Source organism: Hippopotamus amphibius, chromosome 6 (assembly GCF_030028045.1).
Source record: "Hippopotamus amphibius kiboko isolate mHipAmp2 chromosome 6, mHipAmp2.hap2, whole genome shotgun sequence".
In the NCBI taxonomy this organism is placed as follows: domain Eukaryota; kingdom Metazoa; phylum Chordata; class Mammalia; order Artiodactyla; family Hippopotamidae; genus Hippopotamus; species Hippopotamus amphibius.
Genome location: NC_080191.1, coordinates 76,220,542 through 76,242,315, shown reverse-complemented (window position 1 = coordinate 76,242,315; position 21,774 = coordinate 76,220,542). Strand labels below are relative to the sequence as shown.

At 40.8% G+C, this 21,774-nt stretch overlaps 1 protein-coding gene across 6 annotated transcripts in view; it reads left to right on the top strand.

Annotated features, from left to right (window-relative positions):
* The window catches only part of MDN1 (midasin AAA ATPase 1), a 149,131-nt gene that overhangs the window by 74,412 nt on the left and 52,945 nt on the right, over positions 1-21,774 (top strand). For all 6 annotated transcript variants that reach the window (XR_009054222.1, XR_009054223.1, XM_057737965.1 and 3 more), the window contains 20 exons: positions 647-754; positions 1,117-1,305; positions 3,555-3,644; positions 3,742-4,005; positions 4,153-4,414; positions 7,341-7,500; positions 8,480-8,596; positions 9,508-9,716; positions 10,715-10,863; positions 11,201-11,412; positions 11,969-12,189; positions 13,047-13,160; positions 14,902-15,034; positions 16,025-16,140; positions 16,919-17,052; positions 19,346-19,503; positions 19,721-19,841; positions 20,197-20,407; positions 20,836-21,067; positions 21,421-21,547. Coding sequence is in view for 4 of the 6 variants with exons in the window: in XM_057737965.1 (XP_057593948.1) it covers positions 647-754; positions 1,117-1,305; positions 3,555-3,644; positions 3,742-4,005; positions 4,153-4,414; positions 7,341-7,500; positions 8,480-8,596; positions 9,508-9,716; positions 10,715-10,863; positions 11,201-11,412; positions 11,969-12,189; positions 13,047-13,160; positions 14,902-15,034; positions 16,025-16,140; positions 16,919-17,052; positions 19,346-19,503; positions 19,721-19,841; positions 20,197-20,407; positions 20,836-21,067; positions 21,421-21,547 (3,327 nt within the window). In the remaining 2 variants the exon portion in view is untranslated. The remainder of the gene's footprint in view (positions 1-646; positions 755-1,116; positions 1,306-3,554; positions 3,645-3,741; positions 4,006-4,152; positions 4,415-7,340; positions 7,501-8,479; positions 8,597-9,507; positions 9,717-10,714; positions 10,864-11,200; positions 11,413-11,968; positions 12,190-13,046; positions 13,161-14,901; positions 15,035-16,024; positions 16,141-16,918; positions 17,053-19,345; positions 19,504-19,720; positions 19,842-20,196; positions 20,408-20,835; positions 21,068-21,420; positions 21,548-21,774) is intronic.

The window sequence follows — 21,774 nt, the reverse complement described above, 5'->3', positions numbered from 1 at the left end:
AATTCAGTATTCTTTATACCAAAGTCAACCACTGTTAATAATTTTGTGTCTTATTACCTTAATTTTCACTTGCAGCAGTGGGCTGTGTGTGCGTGCATGTGCGCGTGTGTGTGTGTGCGCGCATGTGCACACGCACATAGGCTTACTTTAACATCTTTTTTCAAAGTTTGGCTAATGCAGTGGCTTGGAGATGCCTCTAGGTAGTGCCCGTCCCTTGATGATTAAGAATTGACTGAATATCTTTTAAGAAGGTTATTACGGAAAATTTCAGACATTGGAAAGTTGATCAGATTTAAAAATGAATACTCATATACCTACCATCTGGATTTTTGAAAGCATTTTACATAATACATAGGAAATTAAAATTACAAATAATACTTAAGAAGTTAATTGCACATGTCTTTCTGTAATTTACTAGAATGAAGTTAACAAGAAAACCCTCTTTTGCTCTATATTTCAAAGATTTTGTAATGATTCTGTATCCTAGAAATGCAAGAAAAGAAATTTCCATAACTGAAATATATGTATTACTAAGGTATTGTTACTTTGGTGGTAAATAAAACTTTTACGTTGTCATGGTATTCATTTCAGGTATTTGGTAAAGAGAAACAATGGCATTTTTTCATGCTGTTTTTGGATTTTCTAGGTCTTCGTGGATCCCCTTACAGTAATAGACATGGAATTCATTGCCAGTACTCTGTTTCCAGCCATTGACAGAAGTCTTGTTAAAAAAATGGTGGCTTTCAACAACCAAGTAAGTACCTACGTGTATTCATTGTTCCTTATTTTTCTGACTTATTCGAATGATCATTTTCTCAACATGGAACACTAAATTACCAGTCTCTGTAACTAAGGTAAATCATATAGAATTCTAAAAGTTTCTAGTGGAAGGCTAGCTACACATTTGAGGGTTACAGTAATTCAGTTCTGTTGTGTGTATCATTGTTAATGCTTCCGGGGTATTCCTGGCATTGAGAAGCCTGGGTTGGGAGAAGGAGACATCTGAGTCAAATTAATCTCTGTTTCAAATTATGTATGCATTTGCAGTACATGGAAGTACTTAATACAATGCCTAGCAGTGGAACATGCTTCCCAGTAAGGGTGTTTTCTTCTTAGATTGATCATGAAGTGACTGTCGAGAAGAAGTGGGGGCAAATAGGAGGACCCTGGGAGTTCAACCTCCGGGACCTTTTCCGCTGGTGTCAGTTGATGCTAGTTGACCAGTCCCCTGGGTGTTACGATCCTGGTCAGCATGTGTTTTTGGTCTATGGTGAAAGAATGAGAACTAAGGAAGATAAAGAAAAGGTGAGTTTCATACTTAATCTTTGCATTTCTCTCCATCTGAAAGTTGATTTCTTCCTGAGGAAGAGAAGGGGTGTACTTATTAACAATACCAAACCTAGTAAAGCTGCTTGGAAATTTAGAAGTTAAGGGGAGAAACTAAACATTCACCTGTCTGAGTCTCACAGTGTAGTTTGCTTTGGAGGACACAACTTGCTTATCCATGTAAATTCCCACGATTGCAGACCTTCTTTAACAGTATTGCCCTCCAGTAATAAAGGGTTGGTCTGCATCACCTTTCCCGGCACAAAGGTGAAAAGCAGGAGGAGACAGGTGATAACCAGTAGAAGAGGAGGGCTTTCTACTTTTAAATAAATGTCAAATTGCAAAATATTTTATCTAGAAAGTATAGATAGATGAAAAGAGAGAGGATATTCTGTATCTAAATGGAAGTAAAAAGATCTACTTTGTAAGTAGAAAACAGCACCAGAATTTCTAGCTTAGTAAACTATAATAATGTGTACATTTTGCTTTGTGGTATTTCAAGTCCAGTTCATGGAAAATGCACAACAGCTGCAGGTGGGAGGTGCTGTCATGACCTCTTACAGATGAGGATCCGAGGCTCAGAGTCATGGACTCTCAGTGTAGCGAGCAGCAGAGCCAGCTCTCCAGCCCAGACCTTTCCACTTTGCCTGCTGTTCCTTCTGCTGTATCACAGCTGTTTACAAACAAAGTAACTTACAGACTCATGTGCATTAGAAACAGTAATCTCCTTACTGAGATGTGAAGATGTGGCTGCCCATGGCACACTTGACTTTCACACACTTTCATTCTGCTGCTGAGAGCACAGATCCCTTTTTATGTGGCATCCACACTCTAGCTCAGTGTTACTTTAGCAACTCCTTTATTACGTGGAAGGGGCTTTTACTCTTTATATTAGGACAACATGTTCAGTTTTTTTTTTAACAACTATTGATATATAATTAACATATCATGAGCTAGTATTTTAATTTCTTCATCCGCTTACTGGTTACAGTATGTTAACTGTAGCCAGACTGGCCAGTGTTGGATAATTGATGTTAGTTAGATGGTGAGTCACTGTAGGGTGTGGAAGGTTCCTGTCACTCCTCCAATTCAGTTGTTGTAATTGACCAAATGTTTTCTGAGGGGGGGAAAAAGTTAAGAAAAATAATAATAGAAGGAGAAAGGCTATAAAAGTATTTGTAATTTTAACTCTGTTGTAATGTCAGGGAGAGGAGATGCTGTGCTTTAGACTGAAATATAAGGCCAGAAATGCCTGGACCCAGGCACAGGTGGTGGGAGCATTTTCTTCTGTGCTGCTTTTTAGGCTCTTACTCAGTGTTTGACACTCATTATGATTTTATCTTTATTGTTTTTATTTTCTGACTTCAGTCCAGTATAGACTGATTAATAAATGAGTATTGCTGCTGTGTTAGAAATGCACAACTACTTGTAAATATTTCAGGTGGCTGGAGTGTTTGCTGCTGCTATGGGCTGAATTAGTGTTTTTTGCACACCCTTTCTTTCCCCCTCCCCCTCTGCTCTTAGATTTTTAAAAGAAATGCAAAAAAGTAATACAGTTAACAGAAAGTTTTTGACAGTATTCCTGCTAAGAAGTGATAAGTGAATGTATATAATCAGAGAAATGACTTTGGTTGTTCTATGTGAATATTTAAAAGGATAACAGTGATTTTGGAGTCAAACAGGCTTAGATTTAAAATCAGTTACCAACCATAAGCAAATCATATAACTCTCATGAATTCCCATTAACCGTATTTATAAAATGGAAATGGTAATACCTATTTGGCAAGGGTATTAAGATTAAAATAATCTATTAAAGCACCTAATATAGTGCTTGGCACAGGGTAGGTACTCAGAAAACAGTCATTGTTCTTCATAAACTTCATGTTTCTCCTCTGTTCTAGGTGGTATCTTGAATGATGAAAGCAAATTCATTTTTCATATCAAGATTTGCCATAGTTTCTATGGCTTTAATTTATGGTATATTCTCACTGGAACCTCAAAATAATTTGAGATTATGTGATTACTCTTTTCTTGAGCTTCAGTTTACTTTCATTCTAAAGAATTAAATAAATGCAGTCTGTCCTTTTTATGAGAAAATTAAAAAAGATAACTCAGAATATTGTCGTTTTCATATTGCTATTCATGGTTGCTAGTATTCATTCTAGAAGGTTTAGCTCAGAATTTGGTGGAGGAAGTTGTGTTTTGATTGTATCATCTCCTTCCTGTAGGTCATTGCTGTATTCAAGGATGTGTTTAATTCAAATTCTGACCCGTACATGGGAACCAGACTCTTTCACATCACTCCCCATGATGTTCAGGTGAGGCGAGTAGAATAATCCTCTCGCACAGTCTTCTGTGGCCTCTGCTCCCACTCGCAGGCACACTTGTGAAATCTCACCGGCATGTCTTTTTCAGCTGGGCTACTCAGTGCTTTCCCGTGGCAGCTACGTTCCTCCGCCGACCTGCCGTCCCCTGTCACTCCTGCACCAGTCTTTACAGTCTCTGGAGTCAATTATGAAGTGTGTACAAATGAGCTGGATGGTCATCCTTGTGGGGCCAGCCTCAGTGGGCAAGACCAGCTTGATTCAGCTCCTGGCACACCTTACTGGTCACACGTTAAAGATCATGGCCATGAACAGTGCAGTGGACACCACGGAGCTTCTGGGTGGATTTGAGCAGGTAACGGATCTGCCTCCGCGTTCTCAGGCAGAACACAGTAAATCGTGTGGTCTGGTTGGTGGTCTTCTCTGTTGGTGGTGCTACATTCGCAGTGTTCTTGCTGCTGGCCATGGGCTGTGCTGGGCTCACGAGCTCTGGAAATTGCAGGTTGACCTGATCCGGCCGTGGAGGCAGCTCCTTGAGAAGGTGGAGGGTGCTGTCAGGGCACTGGTGAGAGACAGCCTCCTTGTCAGTGCTGACGATGCGGAAGTAGTGCTGCGAGCCTGGAGTCATTTCCTCCTGACATATAAGCCCAAGTGTCTTGGAGAAGGTGGTAGAGGTGTCACGATGGAGATTGTCAGCAAGCTGGAAGCAGTGCTGCTGCTTATGCAGAGACTCAACAATAAAATCAACTCATACTCCAAGGCAGGTATGTGTGGGTGTGTGTATCAGACACTACCATTGCCCATGTAGTGTCCACCCACAGGTAATATATTTGTAAATGCATTGCCCATAATTTTTAAAATGAATTTAATGATTAATTAACAATCAAAATTTGGAAATCTTTGTCCTAGAAAGTAAAATAAAGCTGATGTACAGTATTCAGAATTGGTGATGCTAAACCAAGGAAATAGGAAAGAAACTGAGTTTGGTTTCTTTTGTGTGTAATCAACCACAGTGACTTGCATGTAAATCTGGGGGTTTTTTTTGTTCCTATTTTTTTTAACTTATTAGTTTTTCAAGAAATAGAGTATTTTAAACTGAAGAATGGAAGTCTAAATTGATAGCTAGGATGTCTTTATTCATTTTGTATAGAAGGTGGAGGACATTCCTCAGTTTAACCTGGAAACATGCAACTCTCATCTTGAAGTGCAACTTTTTGGGTGGTAAAGAACGTGCCTTTAGGGGGAGAATTGATTAAAGGTTAAGGCCTGTCACTAAGATTGTCATCCTTTCTTTCCAAAACCTGCTCATAACTGTTTGCTCCTTAGGAATCCTTAGTTATTCCTTAGGAGTAGTTGATTCCTTAGGGATGAAGAAATGAGACTCCTTCTTCCAGCTGTGTCAACATTGTATCCATAGCTGTCCGTCAGATAGTTTACTTTCTTAGTTAAGACAGTGATTTCATTGTTGATTTGATCTGTCATTTTCCAATTGAAGCTTGCCATTTGAATCTGAAATTCTTTACATTCATTCAAATTAATTATTAGATATATTTAGTGAAGGTCATATATCACTTTATATATTCTTAAAACTCACCATTGAGAGATGAATTCCTACTGAGTGGTGGACACTATATTAAATATGTTTACTTTTAACTCTCACAACAACACCACATTACAAGGAAAGATTAACCCCATTTTATACATGAGGAAATGGATGCTCACAGAGGTAAAATAACCTGCCCGGTGCCTTCTCGTTACCAAGTGGTTAGACTCGGTTTTGGCTCCTCTCCTCTCTGACTTCAAAGCCTGGAATCTGGCGTGTATATATTTCTTTCATAAGTCAGTTAAAATTTAAATATCTCCGGAAGTTCTCTCAATACTGCTTTTTATTTAGGATTGACTTTCATATTGAATAATTCATTTCTTAGGGATATTAATAGAGTGAAAAAGGCTGGGTCTAAAACAGCTCGTCTACTACTATTTTATTTTTGGTTAATAGTATCTTTTCTTCTTTTTAACTTTATATCTTTTAATGTCCCTATGATGCACATGTATGACTTTTAAATTATGTTCTAGTTTCATATTTTATCTTAAATCTTTGTACATATTGAGCATATGTATAATAGCTCTGTTAACATCAGAATGCAGCACTTAGTGCCTTAAAGGAGCAAGAAAATATATCTAGGGCTTTTTATTAGATTCTGGACATTTTGAATTTAAGTTGCTAAGTGCTGCATTTTGGTTTCTTGAGGTTTTCTTTGGGGGGGAGTAAGGCAGTTGGGTTGCTTCTGGATCATTTTTTTCTTTTCAAGCTTGCTGTTAAGCTGTTTAGGTCAGGTCGAGAGTAATCTTTGCTCTAGGGCTAAATTAGCCCCACTCTTGAGGCACGGCCCTATGGCATCTTTACCGAAGGTCCTGTGTGTTCTGTGGGGTCTCTTTGCTTTGAATGGTGGGAACTGGTGTGTTATTCAGCCCCGTGTGAGCTCACAGCTGCCCAGTAGTTGTCCTTTCTTTGGAAGTTTTTGTTTATGCTTGTGGAGTTTCAGCCTTTACATGCACATGTATTGAGCCAAAGACTCCAGGGGCCCTTATCTGGAATTCTGGAGCCATTTCTTTCCATAGCTCTTTTTGAGTACCCTGCCCCTCATTTTAGTTGCCACAGCCTCCCTGAATTCTAGTCTGTGCTCTCAAGTCGGTGAGACCTTGGGATCTCTTTGAGTTTCCCCTCCCCGCTTTGCAATCCAGAGCTTTCAGGCAGAAAGCCAGGGAGTTATAGGGCCTCCTTCCCTCAGGTGTCACAGTCCTGTGCTGTTTTCCAGTGTCTGAAAGCAGTTGTTTCATATATTTTACCAGTTTTCTAATTTTTAACTGGGAGGTTAAGTCTAAACCTTATTATTCCTTCATGGCTAGAAGTAGGAATCCAACATATATTACCTTATGATATGAAAAGGGGTAAGGAAACAACTTCTTTTTTCTTTTTTTAAAGTAATTAAATAATTTTATTTTATTGGAGTCCAGTTGATGTACAGTGTTGTGTTTCAGGTGTACAGCAAAGGGATTCAGTTATACGTGTACATACATTCTTTTTTAGGTTCTTTTCTCATATAGGTTGTCACAGAATATTGAGTAGAGTTCCCTATGCCATACAGTAGGTCCTTGTTAGTTATCTATCTCATATAAGGAAACAGTTTCTAATAAGAAAGATCAATTGAAAAATTTCTGGGAAAGGGCTATATAAACTATAAAGCAAATAAATACCAGTTATTACTATGTATGATACGGTCATTACAAAGGATTCCCCGTTTCGTGACACTGATTGCACCGTGCCAACTTGCAGCACTTTCATAGAGTATAAATGCAGTAATAGGTGGGAGGCATTATCCTTCTACCGTTTGAGAAAGTATAACACATAAAGATTATTTACTTTCTGCATTACCTTCGAGTCAACTTTATCTAACCATTCATTCGGAAAGCCATTAAGAAGTATTTTATACCCCCAAACCTAATTTTCTTACTTGTTTGGTTCAAACAAAACCAAAAATCTTTTTGTTTACCCTATTATGAAACTTTAAAGAACAGAGCCAGAAGTTTCCAACCTTCTTTCATAAAGTCTCAGTTTTTGTTTTGTTTTATTTGTTTGTTTTTGATTACCCTGGTTTGAAATTAAGCACTGTGACTGTGACATTTCAGAGTTTGCCAAACTCGTGGAAGAGTTCCGAAGCTTTGGTGTGAAGCTTATGCAGTCAGCCAGTGGCCACAGCCGTGGCACCTTTGAATGGGTTGACAGCATGTTGGTTCAGGCCGTGAAGTCTGGAGATTGGCTTTTGATGGACAATGTTAACTTCTGCAAGTAAGGACCTTCTATTCAATCGTGAGTGGGTCTAATTGAAATTTGGGATATGCTTGTCAAAGTAGAAACCACAGGTGGAAGCTGTGGTATTTTTAATCCACTCTTTTCTTAACTGGAAACACATCCTCAGGTATATTCGGTAGACGTCTCCCTGTGCTGAACAATGGTTGTTGCTTATTAGCTACGAGATTGTAGTTCTAGCAGATAGTTTTGAGCTGAACTGAAGGCCAGCAAAATTATATTACTTTTCCAACTAATATCCTTTGAGTTATACCTTTGTGTTTAACATCAGAAAGCTTCCTTTTGTTAGGCTCTTTTTTTAACCCCTGCACTGAGCAGCTTGTGATATTTTAGTTCCCCGACCAGGGACTGAACCCCAGGCCACGGCAGTGAAAGCGCTGAGTCCTAACCACTGGACCACCAGGAAATCCCCTGTTAGGGTCATTTTTAAATACAGGTTTTTGAAATGGAAGATCTGACACAGGGCAGACATTTAGTAAACTTGCATGCAGCGTGTACCACTTGATTCTGAAGTAAAAAGGGCAAGCGTGGACTGCTGTGCCTATGCCGTGAGCATAGTGCAGGCCCGGGGATGGGCTTCTCTCCCTGGAGCGTTTTCAGGATGTTTCAGATTAAAATCCAGTTACCTTTAAATGGAGTTGATAATATTGGGAAGCAGAGGAGAGGAAAGGGGAAAGAGAAAACCGTTTCATTAGTTCAGGGAACTTTCTCTGATTTTCCTTAATTTATTCAACAGACGTTTTGTGTAATTACTGTGTATGAGTCACGGGGCTGCGTGCCTTTGGGAGTGAAAACGGGTATTGATGGGGAAAGAGATCTTGGAAGAATCACAGTTCTGTTCGGGGGTGTGATGGGTGCTGAGGGGAAGACACGGGTCAGGAGCAGTGAGAGGCCTGAGCCGGGGCAGTAGTGAGTGTGGCCCGCGAGCCTGTCCGCCATTCAGATTCTCTCCGTGCAGCCCATCGGTGCTGGATCGTTTGAATGCTTTGCTGGAGCCTGGCGGTGTCCTCACTGTCACTGAGAGAGGGATGATCGCTGGATCCACTCCCACCGTAACACCACACCCCGGTTTCAGGTATTTATGCCTCTTAAGTTTCCGTGTCAGAGGTGGCCGCTCATGAGGGCCGCCTTATGTATCGTACATGTTTGTACACTCAGTCATGAGCGTGTTCATCCATTCATTGAGTTAACAAATATTTACTGAGGCTCTGCTACTTGCCAGGTGCTGGTGTGCTCTGGGGGGCACAGCAGTAAATAAGAAAGATGAGGTCCCTTCCTGCTTGGTGGTGAAGGGTGGAAGCAGGGAGACCAGTTACCAGCCTTTTGCAGTAGCGTAGGTGAGAGGTGATAGCTTAGACTAGGGCGGTCAGATCAGTGGGACTTGCTGATGGGCTTGTGGCTTAAGAAAAGGAGGAAGCACAGATGGCATCTGAGGCTTTGGCTTGAGTGACTGGGTAGATGGGGTGGCATGCGTTGGGAAAGGGGAGACTGGCAGAGGAGCAGGTTTGGTGTGGGGAGGCTCGGCAGGAGGCAGCTGCTTAGCTCTGGAGGTGAGTGTGAGCTGTCAGAGAGCTAGATGCAGAAGTTGATGGACGTTAAATGGTACGAAGCTGTTTCTGGAGAATACGCTGCTCCTTTTTCTTCTTTCTGTAGGTGAGTTAGAACGATGAATTAGCACTGCCTGATTTAGGGAATATCTGAAAGTAAGGACTTTACAGCCCTCAGTACTAAAGGTACACTGGATACACTTAGTTCCTTAGGAAAATAGGTTTAGAGAGACTGGTTTGCTGTATTGATGCATTTTGGAACTAGAAGATAGAATGCCGGTGAAAATAGCATCTGTAGGTTGAGTCCGTAGTGTCTCTTCTGATGAGCTTCCTGAAGATGAGCCACATGGGATTTCCCCTCAGCAGTTGTTGCTGAGCTGCACTGTCGGTGACACTGAGATTTTGATTTTTTTTTTCCTTTGAATTGCTGTACTACTAGACTTTTTCTCTCAATGGATCCTGCTCACGGAGAAATATCCCGAGCTATGAGGAATCGTGGACTTGAGATCTACATTTCAGGAGAAGGGGACAGGAGCATCACAGATGACCTGGATCTGAAAGTCCTGCTGCACAGCCTTGGGTTGGTGGGGCATAGCGTGTGTGACACTCTCTTGGCTTTGCACACAGAGACCCGAAGTGCTGTTGTAGGTAAGGTGCTTGACTTGTAGGCCTCTGCAGAGTTTTCATCCTTTGGCAATTCATGTTATTCCATTCGACTACTAGTTTTCCTAATTTCCTACGTTTAGTGTATATGGAAATAGAAATTACCAAGAAAGCCTATTGAAAAAATGTAGATGTGCTTGGTACCCTTCTTCCCCCCCCAAGAGACTGGGTTCAGCAGGTCTGAGTGACGCATAAGAATCAGTATGTTAGACAGACTTCCCAGGGAGTTCTCATGCATGTGGTCAGAGACCTGCGCTTGGAGGAATACTGCTCTTGGCACTGAGATTGGTGAAGTTAGTCCCTCAGATCTTCACGGTCATCATTTACTCTCTTAAAGGTTGAATAAAAGGGAGCTTTGAGTTGTTTAAAACAGACAGGTGTTACGTCTTCTAAATGTCCAAATGTATAAGAAAGAGCAGTCATAATAGCAGCAATAAAAAATAAATGTTATTTATTAGCTACTCTGTGTTAGGTGCAATGTTGGCTGCTTATTTAGTCCTCCCATTAGTTCTGCAGGTGTGTTTCCATTTTACAGATAAGGCTTAGAGAGGTTGAGCAACTTGTCAAAGCCAAACAGTTAATAATGACAGCTGGGATTTGGAAGCCCATCTGTTGGATTTCAAAGCCCATAGCTTTTTTTGGCTCCATGCTCATTTTGCCCCTTTAAGTGTGTGTCAGCTTTAGACCAGGGGTCTGTGTGCCAGGCTTTATCACATTTGTAAATGAGTCGTCTGGTCACTTCCCCAAAATGTACTGCTGACAGAGCGGGAGAGGAGGGAGGCAGGCTAGGAGGGAAGGAATGTGAATGCTCCCACGAGTGCATTGTGTGCTGGTGAGCCCCTAGAGTCCACTTGGAAGGCTTTCTAAAGTACGTATCTGGGTGGATTTGAGTGGAAGTTTGATGTGAAGGTGAAATTCGTCCGTTTTCATTGGAGATTTTGCAAAATCTAGTGCTCATGGATGGCACTGTTTCTTCTTTGTAGGTTCTCCAGCGTCCTCGGTGTCAACTCTCATCCAGACAGCCTTACTCATTGTGCAGCACCTACAGCGAGGGCTGAGCTTAGACAGAGCCTTCTCTGAAGCGTGCCGGGAAGCGTATGTCCGCTCCCAGGCTTCACCAGCAAACCAGAAGGTATGAAGTTTTCACACAGCTTTCTACGTTATAACACTCCAAGTAATAGGAGGAAACTCTATTTAATGACCTAAGAGGGTCGATCTGCAGTTATGCTCTAACGGAGATCTGGTATCCAGGCATTTTTCTGGAAAATACTGTGAATGTAAATATTCCTTGAAACTTGCTTCTCAGCAGAAAAAGTGAAATTTAGCTTGTAGTATTGTATATTGAGGAATGCGTCTGAGTGTTGTGAGAGGATCACAAGGGGCTAGAAAACTACTGTTACTCTGCTAGTTTTTGGTAAGAGCACTTGTGTCTCGGTGCTTATACATCATGTGTTTCTATCTCCTACCAGCGTGTGCAGGCTTTACTGGAGAAACATGTTTCTTCTCTGCGAGCACATGAGATCTGGGGCAACACCATTCTTGCCTTGGGGCTGTGGCCAGATTCTCTGCCCTCGGCTGTCTCTGCTACGGAAGATTCTCACCTCTCTAAAGTCCGAGGCGATGGGCAGATCTTAGCGTATTGTCTCAACAGGCTGAGCCTAAAAACGAGCAACTGGGCAAGGTTAGCGGAGCCTTGAGCTTGTGCGTCTCTCTGGCATGTTGGCTTCCCCTCCCTCCCTCCCTCTCTCCCTCTCCCTCTCCCTCCCTCTTTTTTTTTTTTTTTTTTTTTTTTTGATGGTAATTGTCATGACCCAGCATATTTGACCAGAATGTTATGTGGCCGTTTTCCACAGTTTCATTGTTGTGATATTGCTCCCTATTTATCATTTATTATAGGTACATTTTTTTTAATATTTAATATTTAAATATTAATATTTATTTGGTTGCACTGGGTCTTAGTTGCAGCAGATGGGCTCTTTAGTTGCGGCGTGCATGTGGGATCTAGCTCCCTGACCAGGGATCGAACCTGGGCCCCCTGCATTGGGAAAGTGGAGTCTTATCCACTGCGCCACTAGGGAAGTCCCTAGGTACGTGTTTTAATTGTCCCCTTTGGAGGGGACGCGTGTTTTCCCTGTCAACCTCTTTGATACATTAATTGTAAAGTTGTCTTGGTTCTTGGAAGTATGGAATGAAGATTTAACCCTGGTACTGACTTTGCCTGTTGCAATGAATTTCAGGATTCAGCCTCTTACTTTGCCAGACTTGGAGAAAATTATGCAGTCCTCCCACCCGGAGAGCTTAAAGTTCAGTTCAGTTGAAGTGGATACTTACTGGATCGATGAACCCGATGCTCTGGCCGTGGCTGTTAAATTGCTCATAGAAAGAGCAACCAATCAAGACTGGATGCTTAGAGTCAAATGGCTCTATCACTTAGCCAAGAATATGCCACAGGGGCTTGGTGAGTAGAGAAACTTAATTTGAGTAATGAGGGAATTTAGGTACACTTGCCCTGTTGTAGTAACTCAGCAGTTGTTTTACTCTTTGACTACACTGTTAAAATTACATCTGGGGGAGCTCCTAGCAGGATGTTTATGACTTCGCATTGTTTATATAGCTGTTAAAACATTAAGGAACAAGTCTACCCTTAGGTGTTCCCCAAGAGGAATTTTTTTCCCCCATGTAATCCTTAGCATTTCAGGATCCATTCAGCTTTCTATCAAATCCAGAAGGAAAATCTACTATGTTACTTTTAACTTTTTGAACATCCCCCCCCCCCCCCTTTTTTTTTCCCCCTTGCTGTACTTATTCTGCTGCATGCCCATTCTATCTGGGAAAGGGTTGCTTGTTGCTTTTGGAAATTTACTTACCATAAAATTACATAAGATTCTCCTCTTCATTTTGTTCCAGTGCTCTAAATGATCATGCTTAATTTCTTTGTACTTTTTTTCATTCCAAGAGAGGGAAAAGCAACAGTTAACAACATTGTATAGATTGTAAAGTACATTTGGTCGAATTTGTTGGTAGAACTTGTTGACTAAAGTAATTGAGTTCACAGGAGTCTTTCTGCTTCAGGAGAACTTGTAGGTAAGCCAGTGTATGTGTGTGTTATATGTAGTACATGTGATGTCTAAATATGTGTAGAGAGAAATTGTATGAATATTCTTATTTGCGTCGGCCTGTATGATAGCTGCTAGCCACAGGCAGCCACGAGAATATAACACGTGATGTGGCTGCTGTGACAGCAGCAATAGAACAGAAGGCTTGAATGGACTGCACTGCTCTAGATGCTAACGTTTGCTTCTCCTCCCTCCACAGAGTCAATACAGATTCATTTGGAAGCCAGCGCTGCGTCTCTTAGGAATTTTTACTCAAATTCTCTCTCATCTGGGGTCAGTAATGTCATCAAAATATTACAACCAAGTGTAACAGGTACTGCACCTGACTTGATTTCTAGCTCTCCGCACTCTTTGGGAAACTTGTCCATTGAGTTCATGGGAAAGAGATCTGTCACAGCTCCCACTTGTAACAGTTTTTTTTAAAGAAGACTCAGAGGCGTATCCAGATGCAAATTTTGCTGCTTTTTTGGAAACTGTGCATTTATTCTTCAGTTTCTGAAAGAGGATGATGACACATAATCTAGTGGGAAGAACACAAAAGTTGGAAGACTGGGCTCTGGTCCCAATTTGGCCACAGACTGGCTTGTTGATTTGGGGCCCCATCATTCATACTCGCTGCCATTGTTTGGAAAATTTGGGAATGAAATTCATTCTTCTGGGGTCCCTTTCACTTATGATGTTCTGTAATTTACTAGTGCTGTTAACAGAAAGGGCTTTAAACTGTGATCTATTTTGAGATGAAGGGAAAACAGTACAGGATCAGTTTCTTCAGAAAATAGCAAACCTTAATGATGAAATTATAAAACCTTAAATACAAAGCTACAAAACAAAACCACAATGATAAAAGGAGTAGCCATCTAAACTGTCTAATCAAAGGAGGTATCAGAATTTCTCAATCTTCATCTGATACTGATCAAAACATACTGTTACCCATTTGATTTAGGAAAAAATATGCATGATGCTTTTGTGCTAAACCTTATGTTTATATCATTATAATCTTATGCATACTTATAATTACCTTATGTACACTAAAGGTAATGGGGTAAATGGTTGGGCAGAAATCCAACAACAGAGAAAACTTCTATAGTAGTCAGATCGCGGCTGAACCTGATAATGGCTTTCCAATTACGGAGGAATTTCGGTCTTTGGGAACACAGTTCAAGAGTAGAGTGGTAGGTTCCCTTTGTAGCAGGCATGGCTTGCCCACTGATGGCGTTCATTAGCTCGTCTTCCTTGTTCCTTTTCATTTGAGTAGCTCTGGATTGTGTGGTCTTGCTGGACTTTGGGATATGTGTCGTGTCCCATCCTGTCCCGTCCCATCGTCGCCCCCAAATCCCTGATTTTCCTTTCTGTTCACGTTAGTCATTTGTTAGTCTGCTGTGTGGTGGATGCCTTTAAAACTTGAAGTGCTCCACTGACGCATCCAACCCAACCACCCTCAAAGTAATGTTCCCATCGTTCTGTCTTACCTCCTTCCGCTGGGCTCTCAGCCTCTGGAGCAGGTCAGAGCCTGATTGCTGCTGCTTTACGGAAGGGATATCAAGTTTGAGCCAAAGGAGCGAGAGGTGGCAGCAGCACATCCTGTGATTATAAAGAAATGGTTTTTAGGCGAAATAATCTTGAGTTGTTTTTCTTACTGAAAACAAATAATGAAATGTGTTCATTCATTTTCTGCCATGTACGTTGGTTTTTTTGTGGTTAATCGTGAAAGATGGGGTAATAAAGCCCATGGATTCATTCCCAGCCAGAAGTGGGACCTGAGCAAATGAATGCATTGGTTGGAATGTTTACATTCTAGCAGAGGTTACCTTTCTATCCTACAGTGGAATGAATTTTCAGGACTAGAAGAAATTTTGCATTTACAATGGAAATAGTATGAAAGTTGTTGAAGCCTACTTTTCTACTGTTATAGACTGAAACCATTTCCCTGTTCCCCCTCTTCCCCAGCAGGACCCAATGTGATCAAAGTAAAACAATGAAAATCTTCGACTGAAATTTGCCAGGCAAGGAGTTTAACTCCAAATTTCTACCTTTTGTTTTGTTTTTTAAACCAGATGAATTTGTTATCCCTCTGGACCCCCGATGGAATATGCAGGCTTTGGACATCATTAGAAATTCAATGGACTTTGACCCACAAACGGACCAGCCTGAACAGCTCTTTGCCCTTTTAGAGTCTGTTGCAAACAAGTAGGTGAAGCCTGCTGTCCTGGGTGCTGTTTGCCTCACTGTACACTGTGGCTTCACCGATTATACCTTCCTTAAGCTATACTCGACAGTCTCATGTGTGTTTAATTCTTTGAACCTGAGAAGTGGAGGATGTCAGACATGATGCCTTCACCACCACTTCTCCTTCACGCTTCGTGTGCATATTCTGACCCTGACGTCCAAGAGCCTGTGAATGTGGCAGTTTCTTAATAATTTAATAGAGTGCTTTAATAGGTACACAGGTGAAGCATTAGTGGTGGGATTTGTTTTATGGTCAATCTTTCATCACAGGATAGTTGCGTTTCCACTGCCTTCTGTGTGATTCCTGCAGCTCCTTGCATTTTCACGTCCTTTCCTCAGCCATCTGTCTGTCCCATCAAATGTTGGAGATATACATACTAGTATAAATTGACGTAATTGTTGTGTAGGTTCATCTTTTCTCACTCTTTAATATAATGACCAGTAATATTTTTTAATTGGCCATGGGTGTAATAGATTTAAAAATTAATTTTGTAGTTGAGGTATAACGTGCATTATAGAAGAGTACACTAATGATGATTATATACTGTTTTGATGAATTTTAACAAAGTGAACTCATTCATGTGATACGTAGTAGCACCTCAGAGGCCTCCCGTTCCCCCTCCCAGCCACTCGCCCTTCCTCCTCCTGAGGGAACTTCTAACACTGCAGGTTAATTGTGAGATGGCCAGGTTTAAGCTTTCACAGTGCAGTTTGTCAGGGCACAGCTGAGCAACACAGTGGGGCCGGGCAGTCTACCTGGTCCCCCGTCTCCTCCCCACTGTTGCCATCCCTTCCACTGCCGCCTCTCTAGTCCAGAGTTTGCAGAGGCCGAGGGCAGTGGCAAGTTGAAGGAGATCGATGTTCCAGGGGTTCTCAGGATTCAGCAGGTGGATGCTGTAATAAGTACTATTAGCCAATAATTATGTGTTATGTTATGGAATCTCATTTCAGGGCAATCATATATCTTGATCGGGAAAAACGGATTTTTACTGAAGCAAATTTGGCCTCTGTTGGTGGCAAAAAGTTAAGAAATAGTGTTTTGAGAATGTCCTTTGAATTCCATAAAGGTAAGGACGTTGTCTCTGCTGTCTTCAGTTACACCTCTGACTGCATAATGTTGCTCAAGGTGAGAGATTCAACAGCTGCTGCCGTGGCACAGAGGCCTTTTGCTTTGCTGGGCTCATTTTGAACATCTTCCCTTATTCAGTATTTTTGACTAAGTGCTTTTTTACATGTCCTTGATCTCATTTAATTTTTATAGCAACCATGAGATTAGTCTCATGAGTGAAGAAAGGTAGGCACAGAGATGCTCAGGGTCACATCTCTACCAAGTAGCAGAGCCAGAACTTGAAACCTGGCCCGTTGGCTCAAAAGTACGAACTTATAAGCATTTGGTTATAGGTTCTTTCGGCCTCCCTTCATTTTTTTTTAATTTGAAAAGATAATGGTATATCTTGGAAAATATTCAAGCTATATAGACGCATAAAAATGGAAAACGTCTGCTCTCACAGCAGCTACTGTTAATAGTAGATGTGTCTATATCTTTTCACATCTGTCTGTATTATCCATCTAGTCATATATACACTTAGAATTTGTATGTAAACAATTCTGTATTTAACTTTGTATTTAAACAAATGCTTTTTTGAAAAAATTGAGACATTATGAACATCTCTAGGCATACGTGCCTAGCTTGCTAACTTAATAATAATAGGCTTTCGATTTTGACCTTTCAGATTGACCTTTGTACTGGGGATAATGTTAAGTTCTAGATTACTGTTGATTTTGAAAATGTCCAGAGATTTAAATCTGATCAAATGTTCTTATTTTATTTATACCAACTCTAAGATCCAGAGAGTTACCACAGCCTGCCTCATGAAATTGTGGTGAATCTTGCTGCTTTTTTTGAACTTTGTGATGCGCTAATTCTGCTCTGGCTACAGTCTTCCCAGGGGATGGTGTCTGATGCCCGTGTTAACGAGGTAAGGAGAGGTACCTGTTTTTTGTTTGTTTTTTGAACTTTTATTGAGATACAGTTAACATACAATAAACTGCATGTATTTAGAGCGTACAATTTGGTATCCCAATCTCCCAATTCATTCCCCCCCAACCCTCCCCGCTTTCCCCACTTGGTGTCCATATGTTTGTTCTCTACATCTGTGTCTCTATTTCCGCCTTGCAAACCGGTTGATTTGTACCATTTTTCTATAGTCCGCATATGTGTTAATATACGGTATTTGTTTTTCTCTTTCTGACTCACTTCACTCTGTATGACAAGTCACCAAGTCCATCCATGTCTCTAGAAATGTCCCAGTTTCCTTGCTTTTTACAGCTGGGTAATATTCCATTGTATATATGTACTACATCTTTTTTATCCATTCATCTGTTGATGGACATTTAGGTTGCTTCCATGTGCTGGCTATTGTAAATAGTGCTGCAGTGAACATTGGAGTGCATGTGTCTTTTTGAATTATGGTGTTCACTGGGTATATGCCCAGCAGTGGGATTGCTGGGTCATATGGTTAACTCTATTTTTAGTTTTGCAAGGAACCTCCATACTGTTCTCCATAGTGGCTGTATCAATTTACATTCCCACCAACAGTGCAAGAGCGTTCCCTTTTCTCCACACCCTCTCCAGCATTTACTGTGTGTAGATTTTCTGATGATGCCCATTCTGAGCGGTGTGAGGTGATACCTCACTGTCGTTTTGATTTGCATTTCTCTAATAATTAGTGATGTTGAGCAGCTTTTCATGTGCCTCTTGGCCATCCATATGTCGTCTTTAGAGAAATGCCTATTTAGGTCTCCTGCCCATTTTTTGATTGGGTTGCTTGTTTCTTTGATATTGAGCTGGATGAACTGTTTATATATTTTGGAGGTTAATCCTTTGTCTGTTGATTCGTTTGCAAATATCTTCTCCCATTCTGAAGGTTGTCTTTTCGTCTTGCTTATAGTTTTCTTTGCTGTGCAGAAGCTTTGAAGTTTCATTAGGTCCCACTTATTTATTTTTGTTTTTATTTCCATTCCTCTAGGGGGTGCATCAAAAAAGATCTTGCTGTTATTTACATCAAAGAGTGTTCTTCCTATGTTTTCCTCTAGGAGTTTTATAGTGTCTGGCCTTACATTTAGGTCTTTAATCCATTTTGAGTTTATTTTTGTGTATGGTGTTAGGGAGTGTTCTAATAAGTAAATAAATAAATTTATAAAAAAATAAAAATACATAATTAGAACAACAAAGTTGGAGACTCACAATACCTGATTTACATTAAAAAACTACATTAATGAAAACAGTAATTATTGTCATAACTAAGGATAAACATATAGACCAGTGAAACAAAACAGAATTCAGAAATAGACCCTCTTATGTGGTCAGTTAATTTGGGGGGGGGGTGGGAAATATGCAAAGGTAATTTAATGGGGAAAATAGTTCGTTCAGCAAATGGTGATGGAAAAACGAGATCTCCATATAGTAAAATAAAAATGAACCTTTACAGTGTGCGCCCCCCAGTCATCTAGAAAAGGTACCTCAAAATGGACCACAGACCTGTATATAAAAACTAAAATTATGACCCTCTAAAAGGAAATGGGAAAATCTTCACAGCTTGAGGATAGGCAAAGATTTCAGGGCATTCTTCATAAAAGAAAAAAATTGATGAATTCAGTTTTGTCAAAATTAAAAACTTTAATAGATAGCTTTTAAGGAAATGAAAACACTGGGAGACTGTTTACAAATCATATATAAATTTTATAAACAATAAGACTGCCCAGTTTAAAAAAATAAGAGAATTTCAGTAGATGCTTCTCAGAAGATATATGAATGCCCAGTGAGAACTTGGAAAAGTTGCAACATCATTAGTTATCAAGGAAAGTAAATTGAAACCACAGGGCGGTGCCACCCACCAGAATGGCTAAAATTAAAATTGTCAGCAGCAGCTAGTACTGGCAAGGAAGTGGAACAAGCTGAAACCCGCCTACACTGCTGGTTGGGATGCAAAATAGTGCAGCTGCTTTGTAAAGCAAGTTGGCTGTTTCTTATAACATTGCATGTACACTTACCACATGACCCAGTAATTCCATTTTCTCTGATAGCTCTGAGCTACAAATAATAGGAGGAAGTCAGCCTTCTCTGACTGCCTTAATATCCATAAAAATATTCCAGTCAGATGCTAGATCTTTAACGTGTGCGTGTTGAGTATTGATTAACGATTGATCTCAGTGTTTTGTGTCCTTTACTGGGAGATGTTTGTGAGCAGTTTCGGTTTACTTTGCTTTTAGATCTTGGGTTCTGTGCGCTGGCGGGACCGGTTCTGGACTGTGGCCGATACAGTAAAAGTGGATGCCCCAGGCCTGGCCCTGCTTGCTCTTCACTGGCACTGGGTTTTAAAACATTTGGTCCGTCAGATCCCCCAACTCTTGATGAACCACGAGGACAAGTAAGAGTCATATTTAGAGTAACAACGTCAGTATCTCCGTACTGATGTTAAAGAGGAGGAGGGTTTGGGATTGAAATGTATTTCCTCTTGCTTTACTTGGTTGGTTCCCTGGCCTATTGGTGAGTATAGATCGAATATAAAATGTGAGCGATATCCGTACCGTCCAGCATTTCCCCCTTTCCTGCTTCCTTCCTTCCCTCTATCTCCTTTGTTAAAGGTATTACAAGGAGGTTCAGACCGTCTCAGAACATCTTCAGAATTGCTTGGGGAGCCCGACTGGTGGATTCACAGGTGTAAAGAAGTTGCAGAAGTTTCTGGGACGACCGTTTCCTTTTAAGGTATGACTTGGAAGCATGTAGTAAGCACAGAGATTGGACCTCTTCGGCAGCTCTCCTGGAATGTGGGGACTGCTGTTCAAGTAGCCTCAGCCTCTCCTGCAAAGCCTGATTCTTAAATGTTCAATGACTGCTATTAACTTACTTGTTGAATGTTACTGTTTTACTTATTCTTGAGACTTTTAAGGCTGAGTAGACTTTTTACTAGTGTAAAATATCCTGAGAGCAATAGGAGTAAACCAACTTTATGTTTTGTAGAAGCATTAAGAAAATGTTAAAAAAAATTTTTCAGCTGTAAATAGTCTGCTAAGAAGAACCATTTTTCTATAATCGGCTCTCCTGGGTTTTATTGTTTCAGGACAAGCTAGTGGTGGAGTGTTTTTCACAACTGAAGGTCTTTAACAAAGCCCTTGCCATCAGAGAGCGGATGCCTGCCCTTGGGGAGAGTGGATGGCAGGAAGACGTCAGTCGGCTCCAAGTGGTTGCCTCTGAATGGACATTAAAGAAGAGTCTCTTACAGGCCTGGGGACTGGTCCTCAGAGCTAATATTCTGGAAGATGTCAATCTAGGTAATACACTCTGGAGTTTGGCTAGCTGACAGACGTTCTAAGCATACCCTCTGCTCTGCAGCCAGTAAGATTGATTGATTGATTGATTTCAGCCAGTAAGTTTTAAAAAGTTTTCCCTTAGATATTCTTTTCCTCTGCCTCCTCCTTCTTTCTCCCATGTATACTGTAACAACCACTAAATAAGTGTCAGACCCAGTGAACCTGGGTCCACGGCAGTGAAAGCTTCTGTCTTAACCACTGGACTGCCAGGGAATTCCCTAAACTTTACATATATGATATAATTCTGTCATTGGAATTGTGCAGGTATTAATAGCTTGATGAAAAACTCAAGATCAGGTGAAGTTGGACTCAGGTTAAGCTCATGGTCACATGACTGGCTGTTGGGAATCTGAGCCTGACTACTGACCACCGTTTACTTTTTTGTCCAGATGATTTGAAGAATCTTGTGAATGTTCAATGTTTAGAACTAAAAGCCAAAGGAATTTCACTTGGTCTTCTGGAGAAAAAGCACAGTGAAGCTTCCTCCCTGTCGCAGCCAGACTTAACCTCCTTAATCCAACTCAGCAGGAGTGTTCAGCTGTGGCCTGCAATGGAGTACCTGGCTACACTTTGGCAGTACAGAGTCACAGCTGATTTTATGACACAGGCTTGTCTGAGAAGGTGAGCCATCCTTCAGTTTTTTTTCTTCGGGGGAACTTATTTTCTTGTAAGTTTATTCTTTGTATCCTACATGTAAAACAAAGCATAACCTTGTCTTGAGAGGGAGTAGTTGCTGAAGCCGAGGGAGGTCATCTGCCACTTTGGAAAGCCACAACTTCTTGAAGGTTCTTTGCCTGTTTGGACTCCACTTCTAAAAGTTACTAGGTGTTTTTCCAGTAGAATTACTTGCTCATTTTTAAATAACTGTACTTGAAGTTCTGTGTACTCCATCTTCCCTTCCATAGCAGTTTTCTGGCAGTTCATTGAAAGCCCACAGCCCACTCACTCTCTCTCCCTCTTTGTTTTTGGAGCAGGTCCAGCAAAAACCAGCAACCCCAGATAGATGAGGAGATAAGTCATCACATCACATTTTGTCTTAAGCACACACCAGTTGCTCCTCAAGAGCTTCGAGACCTTTGGTCCTTAGTGTACCATCATAAGGTAAAAAACAAAATCAAAAAACCTCCTCTACTTACACTATGAGCTGATTAGATTTTCTGTGGCAGACTGGTTGCAGAACATTTTATATATTTAATCTCAAAAATTGCATGTAAAGTTCTAGTCTTATCTGAATTGTTTCAAAGGGGAGAACTTTGTTCTTTTGCAGTAATTTCCTAGGTATTTCTCTACTCTTATCACGGATTGATTTCATTTGGCTTCCAGTTAAA